The sequence below is a fragment of the Dermochelys coriacea genome, chromosome 2, assembly GCF_009764565.3.
Source record: "Dermochelys coriacea isolate rDerCor1 chromosome 2, rDerCor1.pri.v4, whole genome shotgun sequence".
NCBI classification, from domain to species: domain Eukaryota; kingdom Metazoa; phylum Chordata; order Testudines; family Dermochelyidae; genus Dermochelys; species Dermochelys coriacea.
Genome location: NC_050069.1, coordinates 179,031,491 through 179,050,782, shown reverse-complemented (window position 1 = coordinate 179,050,782; position 19,292 = coordinate 179,031,491). Strand labels below are relative to the sequence as shown.

Genomic DNA, 19,292 nt, shown 5'->3' with positions numbered 1-19,292 from the left:
TGAAAAAAAAACGCACTCGCGATGAAATGTTCTCTGAGCTCATGCAGTCCACCCAAACTGAAAGAGCCCAGCAGAATGCATGGAGGCAGACAATGGCAGAGTCCAGGAAAGCACAAAATGAACACGAGTACAGGAGGGATGCGAGAGGACAGGTGGCGGGATCAAAAGGAAAGGTGATGAGGCGGCAGCATGATGAGAGGAGGCAGGATGCAATGCTGAGGCTACTGGAGGATCAAACTGATATGCTCCTGAGCATATGGTTGAGGTGCAGGAAAGGCACAGACCGCTACTGCAGCCCCTGTGTAGCCAACCGCCCTCCTCCCCAAGTTCCATAGCCTCTTCAACCAGATGCCCAAGAATGAGGGGGGCAGAAAGAGCCCTTAGGGCACCCAACCACTCCAACCCAGAGGACCTTCCAAGCAACAGAAGGCTGGCATTCAATAAGTTTTGAAGTGCAGTGTGGCCTTGTCCTTCCCTCCTCCCCCACCCCTCTCGGGCTACCTTGGCAGTTATCCCATTTGTGTGATGAATTAATAAAGAATGCATGAATTTGAAACTACTTCATTGCCTCTGCAAGTGGTGACCAAAGTGGGGAGGGGAGGGCGGTTGGCTTACAGGGAAGTAGAGTGAACCAAGGGGGCGGGTTTTCATCAAGGAGAAACAAACAGAACTGTCACACTGTAGCTTGGTCAGCCAGGAAACTGGTTTTCAAAGCTTCTCTGACGCGCAGCGCGCCCTGCTGTACTCTTCTAACCGCCCTGGTGTCTGGCTGCGCGTAATCACCTGCCAGGCGATTTGCCTCAACTTCTCACCCCACCATAAACGTCTCCTCCTTACTCTCACAGATATTGTGGACCACACAGCAAACAGTAATAACAATGGGAATATTGTTTTCGCTGAGGTCTAACCAAGTCAGTAAACTGCGCCAGTGAGCTTTTAAAAGTCCAAATGCACATTCTACCACCATTCTGCACTTGCTCAGCCTATAGTTGAAAAGCTCCTCACTACTGTCCAGGCTGCCTGTGTACAGCACCATGAGCCATGGCATTAAGGGGTAGGCTGGGTCCCCAAGGATAACTATAGGCATTTCAACATCCCCAACGGTTATTTTCTGGTCTGGAAAGTAAGTCCCTTGCTGCAGCTGTTCATACAGACCAGAGTTCCTGAAGATGCAAGCGTCATGTACCTTTCCTGGCCATCCCACATTGATGTTGGTGAAACGTCCCTTGTGATCCACCAGTGCTTGTAGCACCATTGAAAAGTACCCCTTGCAGTTTATGTACTGGCTGCCTTGGTGGTCCGGTCCTAAGATAGGGATATGCGTTCCGTCTATCGCCCCACCACAGTTAAGGAATCCCACTGCAGCAAAGCCATCCACTATGACCTGCACATTTTCCAGAGTCACTACCCTTGATAGCAGCCGCTCACTGATTGCGTTCGCTACTTGGATCACAGCAGCCCCCACAGTAGATTTGCCCACTCCAAATTGATTCCCAACTGACCGATAGCTGTCTGGTGTTCCAAGCTTCCAGAGGGCTATCGCCATTTGCTTCTGAACTGTGAGGGCTGCTCTGATCTTGGTATTCTTGCGCATCAGGGCAGGGGAAAGCAAGTCACAAAGTTCCATGAAAGTGCCCTTTCGCATGTGAAAGTTTCGCAGCTACAGGGAATCATCCCAGACCTGCAACACTATGTGGTCCCAATAGTCTGTGCTTGTTTCATGGACCCAGAATCAGTGTTCCATGGCATGAGCCTGCCCCATTGCCACCAGGATGTCCAAATTGCAGGGGCCCATGCTTTGAGAGAAGTCTGTGTCCATGTCCTCATTACTCTCGTCACCGCACTGCCATCGCTTCCTTGCCTGCTTTTGCAGGTTCTGATTCTGCATATACTGCATGATAATGCGCGAGGTGTTTACAATGCTCATAACTGCAGTGGTGATCTGAGCGGGCTTCATGCTTGCTGTGGTATGGCTTCTGCAAGAAAGCAGAGTTACAGGGGAAGCGGTGGTTGGATGACCAGTTTTGCAGACCTACTGCACCGTCTGCTGCCACGACACAACATTTGAGCAGGCTGCACGCTTGCTGTCGTATGGCAAGACAAGAGCAGCTGAGCAGAGTTGCAGCAGCAGCAGCTCTGCAAGACTACCAGGAGAGCAGAGTACCAGTGGAAGTGGTGGATGACAACGGTTAGCAGTCCTACTGCACTGTCTGCTGAAAGCAGTATGGGTGCCTGCATGGAAAAAAAGGCACGAAACGATTATCTGCCGTTGCTTTCACAGAGGGGCGACTGACATGTACCCAAAATCACCAGCGACAATGTTTTTGCCCCATCAGGCATTTGGAGCTTAACACAGAATTCCAATGGGCAGCGGAGACTGAGGGAACTGTGGGATAGCTACCCACAGTGCAACGCTCCGAAAGTAGACGCTAGCCTCGGTACTGTGGACCCACTCCACCGACTTAATGCACTTAGTGCATTAGTTTTGGGACACACAATCGACTGTATAAAATCGCTTTCTAAAAAAATCAACTTCTATAAATTCGACCTAATTCCGTAGTGTCTTCCATACCCCAAGACACACAAGCTATCACTTGAAAGGTACTTGAGTCTGTGGGACCCACTGCAGTGTTTTGCATAACTACAGAACTGCATTCACCATTTTGAATTTATTCCTCAGGAGAAACAAATCCTCATGGATGTTTTCAAGATATTCTGCATATCAAAATTTAGTTAACCATAGAAATATGTGCTAAACGTGGACGAGACTTGTGTTCTTTTTTCCTAGACATCTGTTTTGAATTTGACTTTAAAACACATGCATTCAGCTTGTTAGTAAATTTAAAGTAACCTTTGCAAATGTCTTTAAACAGCCTACAAAAGTCCTCTAACTGTTTCACTACAGGAAATCAGAAAAACTTTGGTATTGCATTAATATTGCCTATAAGGTTCCACTTAAAGACACATTGCAAATTGTGGAACCAATACTAGGTGCCTAAAATCAGAATTTAGGCACCTAAATAAATGACCAGATTTTTCAAAGAAGCTGAGCACCTTAGTTCCTAGTGTAGTCAATTACCACTGCTGGCGTTCAGCAATTTTCAGTCTGGCTACTTTAGGCAGCAAAAATTGTATATTTGGTCCTAAATTATTTAATACTTTAAAAACTGTGCCACATACAAAAGAAACTACATCTGTGTGTGTTACCTCTTTCAATATCTAATGCATCAGAATGGTGACTTCTGATGCACCTAAAGTGAACCTCTTTTCTTTAATCAGTTTGGATGGACCCAAAAAATATCTGATTCCCAGTTCACTTCTTCAAAGCCCAATAGCATTATTAATTTTAGTGACATCTAAAACATTCCGAATCGGACACAGACACACCCTTTCCATAAACTACACATTTAAGTTCCAATCTTGCAAAGATTTACACAATGGGACTGCACGTGTGAGTAAAGCTACACATATGCTTATGTGATTGCAGGATCAGGAACTAAACTTAAAATAAGGCCTAATCATTCATATAGGGTGGCAAGTTAATATGGAGAACATTTTCAAACATAAGAAATTAAAGATAAAGTGATAAAAATTACTTCATATTTCTTCTTTTCAAGAAGCCAGTCAATGTGGTCATCTTGGTCCCTCTCTTTAGCCACAACAATATCTCTTGGACTAATAATGTAAAATAGCGATTCACCCTCTGAATGCTCTGCAAACACATGACATTTTATTATTTTATTTTCCTAAAGAAAAGCCTTGCATTTTAGTTCATCTTTGGTAGAAAAAAATAAATAGAGATGCAACCAAGACAGCAAGCTGCTTCTGCAGAATATGACTACTTTAGGTGCTGTATGCTCCAATAAATTAAAACTGGTTTAAACAGCGAAACAGCTTTCAAAACTCACCACAGCTTATTGAAAATTCTGATTCATCCTTTATGTATAAACTTTATGTTGGTTTAGAACACACAGTTATACTGTCAGAGGACTATTATACTACTTAGTCTGCAATAAACCAACCTTCCCCTCAAAGTCAAGGCCATCAAAAGCATAAGTGATAGATGCCATAACCCTGGGGGACTTGGTACATCATTACAGCAATGCATTTGCAATGCTGTAATTCATAGGCATTCACCAATCGTTTAAACCCTTAATTTGATTAAGCTTGAAGTAAAAATTCACTCAAAAAGGTAAAATCTTGCATAGAAGACGACTGCTCAAAAGTGCATTTCTTTCCCCAAAGCCTGAAAAAAAAATTCTTCTCAATATTTTATAGACACAGGGATGAAATTTGCCCTAATGCTATCTGTATCTACACACACACACACAAAACACAATGTATAGTACACAGTATATTCTAAACCATCAAAAAAGTTCATACATGGTAGATGAATCAGAATATTAATGGAAAAGTGGAGCACTATAGTGTGGACCAGCTTTGTGTTTGGGCATAAGTATAAAGCAGCCCCAATTCTCTGGATGGGAACACAATGGTTTGAAGACTGGCAGAGGGTATACTGCATTTGCAATTACTTAAGCGTATGGATGTGCATTCACGTTTGGCAGGCCTACTTTGACTTGAAGTTGACTGTATGAGATACTTGCTGTTGGGTAAGATGTTTAAATCAGACTCGGCTTTGAGACTCCAGAAGGAACCATTATGATCAGTACTTAATTTGTAATGAAAGAGGAGCTGGGACTCGAACAATTTTTTAACATTTATAACCGATGCAGGAAGCCTAGAGATGCTGGGGATCAGCCCTGGCAAGCCCTGGCACAAAGCAAGCACTGATTATGATCCTCCTGCATAACATAGGCTATATAATTTCACCCAATTGTTTCTGCATCAAGAGCATAACTTTTGTTTGAACTAGAAAATGCCTGTTTAGAAAGACAACCAATCTTGATTTGAAGACTTCAGGCAATGGAGAATCCACCACATCTTTTGGTAAGTTGTTCCAATGATAAAACTGCCTTCACTATTAAAAATTTGTGCCTTACTTCTAGTCTGAATTTGTCTAGCTCAAGCTTCCAACCACTGGATCTTGTCATTCCTCTGTCTGCTGGATTAAAGAGTCTTCTGCTATCAAATCTCCTCTCTGTATAGGTACTTAGGGGTAGATTTTCAAAGGCACAGGCTGGGTCACCAGAAGTTAGGATCCCAGTGCCTTTGATCAAATCACAATCTTCATTAATGCCCTTCTGATATCCAATGTAAGAAGCCTCTCTTCATTCTTATGAAGAACATGGATTAGGAAAAAAGGACGGTTAGTATACGGCTTGATTAAAGTGGATCTTCCAAACTACTCAGTGAAGGACTTTGAATGAGAACATAAATATACTTTGTCCCGACAAAAAAACACGTATGGAGGGTCAGCAACAAGGGCATGTAACTCTGTCACCCTCCCCATGGAGGTAATGGCCACCAAGAATGCTACCATCATAGACAGATGTAACAAAGAAGTGATGGCCATTGGCTCAAAAGGCAGACCTATTAGCATTGCCAGTACCAAACTGAAGTCCCAGAGACGAATGGGATCTGCTATTAGAGATGTAAAGCCTGACCAAACCCCTTAAGGGTCTCATGGTTATAAGGTTAGAAGACACTGATCCGCCCGTCGATGGGAGGAATGCAGAGATAGGAGCCTGATTGTCTTCAGGACCTACTAGGTGACTTTGCAGCAGGAGGAACATTAGAAGATTTTGAAATGGGAGATATACCACAGGGATTCCAAAAAGTCAGTGGGGTGGCATAGGACCAGCCATAACTGTTCCATGGGTCCTGGTCTCTGGAACATCTTCCAGTCAGATAGGTACTAAGCTCTTCCTGTTGGTGGCGATGACTGATGCGGCTTCTGGTCATGAAAAAGTGGTGCATACGAGGTAACCTGGGACTCCAAGTCATATCCAGAGTACTCTGACAAACACAGTGGTGCTGTGCCACTCTGTGCCAGAGACTGAAAATGTCTGCCAGATGATGCCAGTACTGGGAACAACATACCAGGTTTACAACTGGATTGAACAGGGCAAGACTAATGACAGCGGGGAAAGACTTCAGTAAAGAAGTCCACGTGCTCAACCTACAAATCACTGATGGAATGAGGGAGTCCTTTATTACACTGATCAGTTGCACCAGGTGGTAAAGGCAAATGCACTGCCCTGATGGATCTGCTACAGGAAAAATATCTTCTCTGGCTCTGGTGCACTGGGCACACATACACATGACATAGAGTAGACATGTGCAATCACTTGAAGAACCTACATTAAGTCCTAAACTTATTATAATCTACTAAAATAATTTAAATTGTTTAAATTAAACACAAAAATATTAAGATGTACATGCTTGCTGCCGAGTTTTAAAAAAAGCCACACTACTGAACTGGTAGAAATTACTGGATAAACACCCGGAAGAAGAGTTTGTTGAAGTGCAAAACAAGCTTTTGACAACATTAGTCCCTTCCACAAGTGCATAGACAACATTTTCTTTATTTCAGTTTATTCAACTAGTTCAGTTTAATGACTAGTTCATTCAAAGCTAAGGAACCAATTGGGAGTTGAAAAAGCAGGAAAGCCTGTTTTCCCTCTTCCAATCTCTATGAAAAAAATATGGGTACAAGAGGATAAGATCTACTAGTTCTAAAATCCGGAAAAATATGGTGACCAGAAACTAAACACTTCCTTTGTTTAAGTAAGTCAGTTAGCTTTAAATTCAAAACATGTTTAATACACTTTTTGATAAGCTTTGTTTTTCTTATGTATCCAGCACTTAAGGTAGTTTTATTTAATAAAAAACTAAAATACTGCTTTAGTGAATTTGAATTTCCTTCCACACAGAGTTTGACGCATCATTCACCATTTTCTAATCAATTTGTATGACAAGTCCTATTTTTCTATTAAGCCTATTGACCAGCATTAATTATGCTACCCTCTAAAGTCTTCATTGATGGCATCCCATATCCCGCATAGAATAGAAGCACCAGTCATGGACCAGGAGTCCATTGTTTTAGGTTCTGTACAAATGCAGAAATTATATGACAAAATTAGTTAGTAGAGGTTAACCCAGATGTTGTGGACAAACCTCATTGGCAGCATTGGTAACAGATAGCATTATTTTGTGGTTAAATGTATAACTTAATATATGTAATCTACATAATTAAATATTCTCAACATATAATACCTTCAGGATATCCAAGGCAACCAAGCAAATGCAACTAAGCCCAGGGAATGTTATGTTGGAACTTTAATTTTTGAATATTTTGACATTTTGTAATTTTAACTTCGCAACCTTAGCATTGCATTAAGTCATGTTTTTGCAGTACACAGAACAATTGCCATAGATATTGACAGAGGCACTAGAGGATATGGTAGCAATTTAATGGTCTGACTTTTGTAAGAGTAATTAATCAAGGCTGTTGGTTACCCCCCCCCCGCCAAAAAAACAAAAACAAACAAAAAAAACCACCCCAAAACCCCTGATAAAAGTTACTGAAAATTTTCACCTAAATGATAATCTCTACATTCATTTTCTTGGAATCCTCTAACAGTCAGAGCATCAGAGGAGATCTCTTCACAAGACTCAGGTAGAGGTTGAATAATATCCAGTCTAGGTCTTGCACAACATTCCATTTCCTGGGAAAAATTCAACCACAAAAATAGGTTATGCAATTTGTCTTCTTTATACCAACGGATGGCCACCTGAGAACAAGATTTAAATACAAACTTCTGCCACTCAGTTTTCCAGAAGGATACCCATTGTTGACAATAGACATGCCCAAATTGTCAGTATCAGGCTTAACTTCCCAGTTCTCTGTAGCTATGAAGAGGTTATGCCCACAAGAAACAAACAGCCGAAATCTTCTTTCACTGTGTTTTCTAGATTTATATAATTATGTCACCATTTGAGAAGAGTGGAGTGAAATTTCTACACTGTGAATGGAGAACAGGGCAGAGATGAGAGTGGAAAAACATTTCCACAAATATTCATTCAAATTTGAAAGCAAATTTCAATTTAGCCATGTCTCACTACCCTTTCATGTTCACTTTTTGCAAACAGAGTTTCATGAAAAATGATTTTATCTCAAATATTCACCAGATATGAACTTCAAATTGTGTGTTCAATTGTAAATTTTGCAGTTCATAATTTGCATGCTGTTGATTAGTTTTTGTACATAAATCACATGGTAATGTTCCTATTCTTTCTTTGATTTGCCCTTCAGTTATGTAGCCAACATAGAGCAAAATGCACATGTCACAAATGGACTGCACAATTAGAATCTTACATTGTGTTAGGTACATAATTTATAATTGCCTGTTAGTGATTCCACAGTTAAGGCCACACAGAGATTTGCACTTACAAAGATTAAAAATTGTTTGACATGTATGAATAATACACTGTACCTTAACCAAACACACAGCAGTCACTCAGAGCACGGAATTAATTTTCTAAGAATTCAAAATTAAATGGATTATCTCAGACTGATTAAACAGATTTTCAAGTGGGCTCTACCACTTGTTTATGGGGGTGCATCCAACCTTATGTTTGGTTCTAGCATCTAGCAAATAAAATTCCTGATTTTTGAGATTTGAGAAGTAGCTTACTTCTAGATGATAGCAAAAGTTACTAATGTATAAATTTGTGATTTAACAGCACTACTCATATTTCTAACAGCATCATAATGATTGTCACCTAGTATATTTATCAACCAATGGACTTCGAGAATCTGAGTTTTCAATTAAAAAAATAAACTAGTGGGCTAGATCTTTGGCTGTGTCCAATCCCTGCAGAGCACAGCTCCACAAAGGAGCAGGTTGCAGCAACCTGATTCTGGGCTTAACTGTATACTGGGGCCAGTCCCAGGTTTTTTTTGGAAGCAGAGTGGATTTCAGTCTAAATTTATCCTTTAAGCATCCAGTCAAAGTAGGAGCATATTAATCTGAAAGTAATCCAGAATTCTTGATACACCGACGACCTCGAGTTATTGGAATGTAGGGAGTCTGTTGTGAGTATTTGTGGGTCAAGTTTGTGGGCATAAAGTTTGGGACTGGACTTTCACGTGTGGTTGGTTATTTTCTAATTTTGAGATCAGGTGAAACTGCTGGCTTTACAGCCTTGTATTTTTAATTGTGCCAAGGCCCCAGCACTATCACTTAAAAAAACAAAAACAAAACAAAGTAGTTATGAATCAAGCTCAATAAATAATGGAGTACTTAGTGAAGCTGCTACCTGTGCTCTCCCATCAGCTTGGATACTCCACATCCCCGAAAGGTGGTAGCTGTGTCAATGGGAGAAGCCCTCCTGCTGATGCAGCACTGTCTACATCGGCAGTTCGGTCAGTATAACTGCGTTGCTCAGGGTGTGGATTTTCTATACCCCTGAGCAATATGTTTATACCAACGTAAGTCTGTAGTATAGACCAGGGCTAAGAAGTGGTCAGCTGAAGTCACTGGTTCAAATCTAAACCTAGTTTGTAATGACTGAAAGTTATTTGCCAGTCCTGAAATGAGTTGGTGGGCTCATCAGTTCACAATAAACAGAATTCTACAACACAGAGATCATCACTGATGGTAACTGTCACCCTTGCTGGCAATCAGAGCAGAGAGACCAAACTGATAGGTCCTTGAGACTGAACTACTTTATCCCCCCCTTAAAGATATGTCCCTCTCCAGATCATAGCAGAAGTATATATGCAGGACAGCAAGAGGAACCTTTCACAGCATTTGCATGTTTGCTTTGGACAATTAGAGGGGTTCAGTATTATCAGCCTGGCATCTTTCACAGGCTCCACATTTGTGTTTCAAAAAACACAAAAACAAATGCAAATACATTCAAAATCTCTCCACTATGATCTATTATTGCTTGACCTAAAATTCTTTCCCTCCCTGTTCCCTGAAGCAGTCAGAATTTCTTTCACCTTTCCCATTTAACTCTTGCTTTATCCCAGCTCTTTTCCAATACTACTTTTTCATTAACAATGACTTCCAATTTCCTTGCTTACTAGCATTTCACTCTCCCATTTCCCTTTTCATTTGTTACCTTGCTTCCTTTCAAAGGACTCTCTCACATCAGAGGAATTACTGTACTATCTCTCTCGGAAGAAGCTGTTGTGGCATTTTTATTTTTTTGCCTTAAAATAAATAAATAAAAAATAATAATCTGACATCCTGCAATAGGGCTAGAAGCTAACCCTATTGATTTCAATAGGTTTGAGCATTAGTTGGAGCCTACAGCATTTCATTGCCTAGCAACATGTGCACCCAGTTGCTTAAGGTTACTATAGCGATGACTGTCTAATGCAGGCACACTATCAAAGAAATGATCAAAAACATCTGCCACTCTTATATTGGGGCTTCAAGGGCTTTCCTTTCCCCACTTTTTACTGTCTATTCTGAAACAAAATATATGTGGCAGGCATGGTTGTTTCCCTCCTGGTAGCGATATTAATTCCAAGTGCTATATATTTACCAAAATATACAGTGCACAAAACAGAGGTCTCAGAGACGAAGGAAACAATCAACCGCTCTTCCAGTAATTTCCACTGCCCCAAATACACTGACTCCTATTGTTAGAACTGATCAACTTCACTCTCTCATTCCTGAAAATGCACAGTGTCAGCAAGTTGCCCCTCCTTTCAGCTGGATGTATCCTTCATTCCTTCTCATACACAAACACCAGAAAAGATTGAGAAAGAGGCTTTCTTTGTTCCCCCAAGGAACAAAGGAGACCAGACAGCAGAACCTCTAAAAGGTAAATACACTAGACTTCAACATAACCTCTCTAGACCTTATTTTATAAGTCAAGGAAATTGTATCCATTGTTCACTACAGACTAAGCTAATGAAGAATCATTTCACAGATAATCATTGTGTCTAACTTAAACCTGAGGAGGTTTTGCACTGCTGTGCAACTGTAACACCAAAGTAATTACCGTTTTCTCAGAAACCTCCTTTACGTATGAAAGTACAACAAGCTGGTCGCAGAGAGGTGCAAGTCCACTGATGTAGAATTCAGTATCGAACTGGAAAACTGCAACACAGGAAAGACACAGATTTATATAAGAGCATGATCCACTCTCCCAGAAAAACATGGATCTGATTTTCAGAGATGGCCAGCAGTGCATGCTCAGCATCTCAAATAAATCAGGCCCATGGTATATAACAAGCCTACAGTACTCCTTGTTAGACTCACTGGGTGACAGAAGATTGCAACTTGCAAATGAAACTAAATTAAGGGTTAGGAAAAGAAACATTTTTGGGCTCCATCATATGCTATCAAGATTTTTTTAAAAAATAAAATCTTTGCTGATATTTCCTTCTTTGGCCTGATTTGTAAAACTGAAAATGAATTTCCAAGATCACTCCTGAACCCAGGGGATTTGAATGCTGACTAATTGTGCTGGGAGAAGGGGTTGCAAAAAACAGTTGAATGTTTATTTTTAAAAGAAGTTTTGTTTCAGTATACAGTGAACCACATCACCTGAAATGGAAATAAATTACATATTTTTTTCTCCTGCTCAGTTTACATTTGTACATTTAACATCAGGGAGCACATTGCTGCTTTTTCTCTCTTTGATCCTTGACCACCATATAGGTAATATAAATATACACAGAGAAGATCTGTAAGTGATTGCATTTGGACTATAAAGGTGCAATTTATATAACCCTATATGTAGATCCAGGGCACAGTGATTTTCATTTCCATTTTAGAAGAAACTGAGCACAGATAATGAATGTGTTGCCATTAATTACCACTAATTTAATTAGAAGAAGACGGAAATGCACTGTAATCTTGAGTGATAAAATAAAAGAAAGCTAAAGAAAAGATCGTAAAAGAAATGGGGAGGAAAGAGGAGAAATAATCATTCATTAAGTAAGGAAAACTGCTATGAAATAAGAGTTAAATGTAATATGTGTCTCTAAGGGAATAAGCAAATAGATATAAAAAAAAAATTAACACAGACACTGTGACATCATTGTGGGATGAATGCGTCACATAAGATTAAACAGTCAATCAACAATATCCCTGGGTAGAATATGCTGACATTTTTAATCCTCTAGGCAATTATTTTGTTCTGTCCTGCAAGATTGACAATGCTGCTGGGAATATATCACGTTTTGAGTGCTGATTTTAGAACAGCTGATGTCAGAAACATTATCTACATAATATATCTTGCTCCTGACATTTAATTTAGCATTTAAGGACTGAAAGGAATACTCAAAACAGAGAGGGAGAACTTGAAGACACAAAATAAAATGGACAAAACGAAAAACGAAGAGGACAGAGGAATATTTATTGACAACTTATCAAATGGTGGCTAGAGAAGCTGTCTACTGCTCTCAGAGACATTTAAAGGAGAGTGAGGATTCAAGTTGGGGGAAGAACATGGTGCTTAGTGACATCTTTAGAAAGGGTCTGGGTAGAACATTCGAAATAATCTAATTTCCATTGACTTTCAAATGGGACTACAGTTCCTAAATCAATTCAGCACTTTTGAAAACGTTACCCTATTTGTCCACCTAGTTGTGAAGATGGGATAAACCAAAACAGCTGTTGGGCAAGATGAAACAGAATGTTGCAGTAAGTTTTGTTCTCAGAGTTTAATTTTTCTGGTTTCAAGGTCAGCTTCTCTATAGCTCATCCTCCTCAAGAGACCCTGTTGAAATACAATGCTATAGTTCTCTTGCTACAGCCTTGAACAAAGAACATCTAGTACAAATGCTTCTTGTTTATCTGATAAAAGAATTTGATACAGCTAATCAAAAGGCTTTCATTGAACAGATTACAAACATTATAGTCATACAGAACACAAGATAAGTAATGAGCCAAATTAACCTAATGGTTACAGGTAGTTTGTTATGAGAGAGAGAACCACCAAACAAATAGCTATTCAAGAATTATTAATTTGAACAGGATCATGAAACTATTAAACCAAAACTAGCATCCATATGCATTATGAGACCACATCCAAGTATTTATGATTAAGGCTTACAGGAACCAAGATGCAACACACACTGATTCAGATCAGTTCTGCTCTGTTAGTCTGTCAAAAAAAAAAAATTACTCAAAAGTGAAACGCAGGCTGAAATCCTTGATCTTGTCCATTTAAAAAATAAGGCTAATGCAATGAGGTGACAAGATACTGTGCTGCATCTTTTACCAAACTAATCACATAAAACTGGTTTAAGTGCATAACTTGTTAATATTTCACATTTTAAAGATGCACAACAATGCCGTAGACCAGTGGTTCCCAAACTTGTTCCGCCACTTGTGCAGGGAAAGCCCCTGGTGGGCCGGTTTGTTTACCTGTCGCGTCCGCAGGTTCGGCCGATCGCAGCTCCCAGTGGCCACGGTTCGCTGCTCCAGGCCAATGGGAGCTGCTGGAAGTGGCACAGGCCAGCTCCCATTGGCCTCGAGCAGCGAACCGCGGCCACTGGGAGCCACGATCGGCCAAACCTGCGGACGCGGCAGGTAAACAAACCGGCCCGGCCCACCCCGCCAGGGGCTTTCCCCGCACAAGTGGCGGAACAAGTTTGGGAACCACTGCTGTAGACAAAAAAATAAAACCAAAATGCTTGTTTCACTTATTTAGTTGCATATAGTTTCTCTTGTTATGCTACAGGCATATTGGATGAAATCCTGACCCCAAAGAGTCAATGAGATTTTTGCCATTGATTTCAATGGAGTCAGGATTTCACCCATCATCTATTGAGATGAGAAAGCAGAAGACTAAACTAAACTGGCAAAGGGAATTCACTCACAACCTAACCTTCACATATCTTAACATTGGGGGGAACTGATATAGGAGAGCACAGAATGTCTCCAGTCTTTCCTATGTTACAGGTTAGAGGATGGTCTTCAAGTATTAGCACAGTTTCTGCCTAGACTATGTAAGCAATACAAAATAGGTCACAAAATATCACATGCCGATCTGAGCTGTTCTCAGATTCATACAATTGCGTCCAACAAAATAAAAGTGATCATATAGTCACAGTGGGTAAATTCACCCTTGTGTAGAGGGGCCAGCAAAAGGCCTATGCACCACTTCAGTGTCTCTCAAGCTCTCTTTTGAGGGCTTAAGTGATGTACAGGCGATGTGCTATCATCTGCACAGAGATGAATTTTACCAAGAAAAAGTTAACATTCATTCTTTTAGGCACATTGCTAAAAGTGCCTAAAATCTTGAAATTTAAGTATTAAGTAAAATAAAAAATAATGTGATTTTGTAATATTAATGTTTGATTTGAAAGACACATTTCTAAGAACCTGCCCGGACATTTTAAGTATTTCATTATTTACAGTAAGCTCTCTTTCTTTCATTATCCACCTAAAGGTTAGCTAATTTCTTTGTATTATTTTTGTAAAGTGATGGTATCTCAAGGATGGACGCATTTCCAGCCAGCAGGGAACCTGAACAGAAGAAAATACCAGACATTTCTAGGTTAAAAGATGTCAATTGTGATTCAAAATTAGGAAGGAAATTAAACTAGTTTTTAACAGTACATGAGAGACCATGTATCAGAAAGCAAGGGCTCAACAGAAACTCTGCCTTTTTGTGCAAGTACAGTTAAATAGTCAACCTGGGAATCCTATATTTGTACTCAAAGGCAGCAGTGTGCCGCTACAGTTCCCTGTAATTCTTCTGCTGAAATTACATCATGTCCTATGTGAGCAATAAAGTGACTACCTACTAATTGAGAATGCATTCAAATGACATTCTAATAAAACATTATTTTACTTGAGTTTCCATAGGAGGAGCACTTTATAGGATATAACTGATACCAAATGTCAGATTCTGTGTGTACCCCAGACTTGGCATCAGTACAAGATTTTGCACAGGAAACACAAGATGGGTTTTCCACCTGGAGCTCACAACCCCAAGGAGAGTTACAGACTGGTTTCATGGCTTACAACCACCACATGGGTAGACTGGGAGAGAAGGTGGTCTCAAAACTTTCTGTTGTAACATGGGAAGGTTCAGAACTAGTGGGGCTATTTAAAAAAAAAAAAAAATCACTAATCAACCACTCCTGACCTGGCCTGAAAGACACAAACCAAAGGATTAAGCATTTTCACTATTTTAACGTAGAATATGATTTCATCAGCTAGGGTTAGGGCTGGTTAGTACCTGTCAACACTGAATTAGATGGGTGTGATAAGAAAGCAAGAAATATTATGCTAGATAAAGCTGGCGCTCTGTTAAACCCTGCATGATTAACAGCTGTCACCTTACTGGATACTGATGTAGAGTGGAATCAAACGGAAAACTTGCTCTTAAAACAAAACTCGTCATTACTTATTACAGACTCTCAAATTAGAAATGGAAGAGAATAATTAGGTCATCTAGTCCATCACCTTGGCAGTGCAAGATGGTCCCTATGTTAAAAAAATGTAGTGCACAGTGTAATGTCAGCAGCATTAAGACTGGCTGTATAACTACTACCCAGAATACACAGCATTTATGAAACATTTAGGTCACTTTCACGGAACTAAACAAATCCTTATCTATGTCTTCCCAAATATTGCAGAGTACTTTACTTTGTGAAATGTAGCAATATATTGTACTACTGCTGAAAACATCCCATCACTTTTTATTATCTCACAGCAATTAAGTAATCAATGGGAACATTTCCCACCTTTTACAGCATATATTTCTCTAGATAGAGGCCTACAGTTAGGGCCCTATCAAATTCATTGCCATGAAAAACCTCATGGATTGTGAAATCTGGTCTTTTGTGTTCTTTTACCACTATACTACACAGATTTCAAGGGAGAAAACCAGTGTTTCTCAAATTTGGGGCCCTGACCCAAAAGGGAGTTACGCGGGATGAGGGGGAAATCGCAAGGTTATTTTAGGGGGGTTGTGGTATTGCCACCCTTACTTATATGCTGCCGTTAGAGCTGGGTGGCTGGAGAGCAGCAGCTGTTAGTCGGGTGCCCAGCTCTGAAGGCAGCACCCCACCAGCAGCAGCGCAGAAATAAGGGTGGCAATACCATACCATGTCACCCTTACTTCTGTGCTGCTATCTTCAGAGCTGGGTGGCCGGAGATTGGCAGCTGCTGACTGAGGGCCCAGCTCTGCAGGCAACAGCGCAGAAATAAGGGGAGCAATACCATAGCGTGCCATCCTTACTTCTGCGCTGCTGCTGGTGGAAGTTCTGCCTTCAGAGATGGGCTCCCGGCCAGCAACTGCTGCTCTACAGCTGCCCAGCTCTGAAGGCAGCACCGCTGCCAGCAGCAGCACAGAAGTAAGGATAGCAGTAACCCAACCCCCTGCTACAATAACCTTGTGACACCCGCCCCAGTCGGCAAACTCCTACAATTACAACAATTGTAAATTTAAGATTTAAATAGCTAAAATCATGAAAATTTATGGTTTTTAAAAAAATCCTCTGACCATGAATTTGGTAGGGCCCTAGGTACAGTCTTCAAGGAAATCACATAGAATCCTTGTCATCTTTTAACAGATTAACAGAATTTTAGCAGCTAAAAATATTGATGGCCTCAAAAGGTGAGCTTTCCTTCACAAAAGTACATTGAATGGGAAAATTGTGTGTGTATGCAAAATTACAAATGGGCAACTTCAGCAACCAACAGGGGAGGAATATGGCAGCCTTCAGATCACAGTATTAGCCTCAATTATTTCATCAGGCATTTTGCTAATTATGAATATGGCCTTTTTTGTCATCATGCGAGGCTAAAGGGGTAATAGCAGTATTAGTCAATGTGGGTTTATTATATGGGTAGTATATTGTTTTGTCTGTTAGATTTATTTATTTTTAGGACTTAAGATGTGCAGGGGTCTCTGATTAAATGTTTACATAAATAAATATACAAAGAAGTTGGCATTTAACCACTGGTGAAAATTTTCTGCTGATTGTGGTTGCTAATAAGATTTTTTTTTTTAAAGTTCTTACAATGCTAGAGTACAGTATCTCTATGAGCCAAACTGAAATATTCAGCATCTTCTTCCAAAAACCAAATTGGTTGTCACGATGTCCACTTCAATCAAAATCTGACTTTCCAGTGGCTGAAATTCATCAGTAGCAATTTCACTAGGAAACATTTATGGCTTGATCTGTAGTTCTGTGACCATTCCTTGGGACACAAAGGTGTGCTGGGGAGTACATCAACTATACATGCAATTTTACACCAGTTAGCAGTCTACCTTACTTGGAAAGAACAAGTGTCTGGAGGTGTTACAGTTGGTTAGAAGCTGGACTTTGAATAAGTCCCCTGGGGTGAAACTCTGGCCACCATGAAGTCTTTAGGAGCTCTGCCACTGACTACAAGGGACCAGGATTTCATCTTATATTTTACTCCAATACAATAACTCCAACTATACATACAATGTGTTGGGGGTTAATTTAGCTACAACTAATCAGGAAAGAGATCTTGGAGTCATCGTGGATAGTTCGCTGAAGATGTCCATGCAGTGTGCAGCAGCAGTCAAAAAAGCAAAGAGGATGTTAGGAATCATTAAAAAGGGGATAGAGAGTAAGACGGAGAATATCTTATTACCCTTATATAAATCCATGGTACGCCCACATCGTGAATACTGAGTACAGATGTGGTCTCCTCATCTCAAAAAAGATATACTGGCATTAGAAAAGGTTCAGAGAAGGGCAACTAAAATGATTAGGGGTTCGGAAGAGATTAGAGCGGCTAGGACTTTTCAGTTTGGAAAAGGGGAGACTAAGGGGCGATTGATAGAGGTATATAAAATCATGAGTGGTGTGGAGAAAGTGAATAAGGAAAAGTTGTTTACTTGTTCCCACAATATAAGAACTAGGACCAGCAAATGAAATTAATAGGCAGGAGGTTTAAAACAAATAAAAGGAAGTTCTTCACACAGCGCACAATCAACCTGTGGAACTCCTGGCTTGAGGAGGTTGAGAACGCTAGTTCTATAACAGGGTTTAAAAGAAAACTGGATAAATTCATGGAGGTTAAGTCCATTAATGAATGTTAGCCAGGATGGGTAAGGAATGGTTTGTGAAATGTTGTGTGATCTTTGGTGAAAGGTACTATGTAAGTGGAAAATATTAATTATTTCCTACCCTTTAGAATAAGATTCTCATATTGCTTTTTAGGTCTTCACTGAGGAAAGGATCCCTATTCAGGTCAGTGTATAAGCACATGCTCAACTTTATGCATATTTAGAGGAATTAAGCAAGTGCTTAAGTTCTTTCCTGAACTGCAGCCTTAGCATGCAGGTCAATCTATATTTTTAAGTATATACTAAAAATCTAAATTAGTGTTAAAGTTTGGGTTTTTTTTAAAATAAAAAAAGTAATGCAGAAGCAAACTACAACAGGAATGGCTTAGTGCAGTATAACAAACAGCAAGATCTCTGAAATCAGATGGAGTAAGCACAGATATCAAAAACTCTTAAAATATCACAGTGGTCTTTAGTTCAAGTTAAACTTGTAATTCAATACCAATACTTTCTAATCAATATGGTAATTCACTGTGGTAGCTGACAGAGCTGAACTGATACAATCAGCTCATCTAACAAACTGTTACCCTGGCAGCTACATTTGTGGAGTTTATGTAAGAACCATGCAAGCAGGGAATTGTAGCATATAAAAGAAAAAAAGGTAAAATTATTACATCATCATTGCTACTAGACTGCTGTAACAAATGCCTTAACATCTGAAACCTGTCCAGATGTTTGATTTAATTTCTCTTAGGCATAAACAAGGCATCCGCATTTTAAAAGAAGTACAGTTAGAACAGTTTAGTATCATTTTTCTCTCATGGTATGGGATAGCCTGGTTTAGAAGCAAGATAGATGCCACATTTAGTTTCCTGACTGTACTACCACCAGGAAACCAACCATTACAGAATGAGATGGCGAGAGAGAACTTGCTTTATAATACTTGGCACCTTTGCTTTCCAACCGTAAAATTTAAGGAGCAGGAGTTGTTCAGTTTCCTATTCACCAAGCTGTAAGCCACTGTAAAATGTTTACACTCTCTTGATGCCAATACAGTCTATACTGTTATAAACACATGAACTTCTGATGCACTAGGAACACGACTCTAGAGTGGTGCAAATCTGAGCACTCTTAACCTTCAAGGAGGAACTGTTATCTGTCCTATAAGTATCCTGAAGAGCAAAGATCCAAGTGTGATGCTTCATAGTCCACCTCTGGGATTCATTCATCATGTGAAGTTTGGAATAAACAAAAAAAACCCTCAAAGCCTCAACATGACAACAGTTATTGTGTTTGGTTGTTTGACTTTTTACAAAGTAAGATGCCCGGATGTTATGCTGAAACTTGTCATTCAACCA

General features: G+C 40.0%; 1 protein-coding gene across 6 annotated transcripts in view; it reads right to left on the bottom strand.

Moving 5' to 3' along the window:
• Positions 1–19,292, bottom strand: part of VPS41 (VPS41 subunit of HOPS complex) — a 167,854-nt gene that overhangs the window by 55,929 nt on the left and 92,633 nt on the right. For all 6 annotated transcript variants that reach the window (XM_038388387.2, XM_038388388.2, XM_043508710.1 and 3 more), the window contains 3 exons: positions 10,927–11,024; positions 7,502–7,631; positions 3,597–3,712 (listed from right to left, as the gene is read on the bottom strand). In XM_038388387.2, coding sequence (XP_038244315.1) covers positions 3,597–3,712; positions 7,502–7,631; positions 10,927–11,024 — 344 coding nt within the window. The remainder of the gene's footprint in view (positions 1–3,596; positions 3,713–7,501; positions 7,632–10,926; positions 11,025–19,292) is intronic.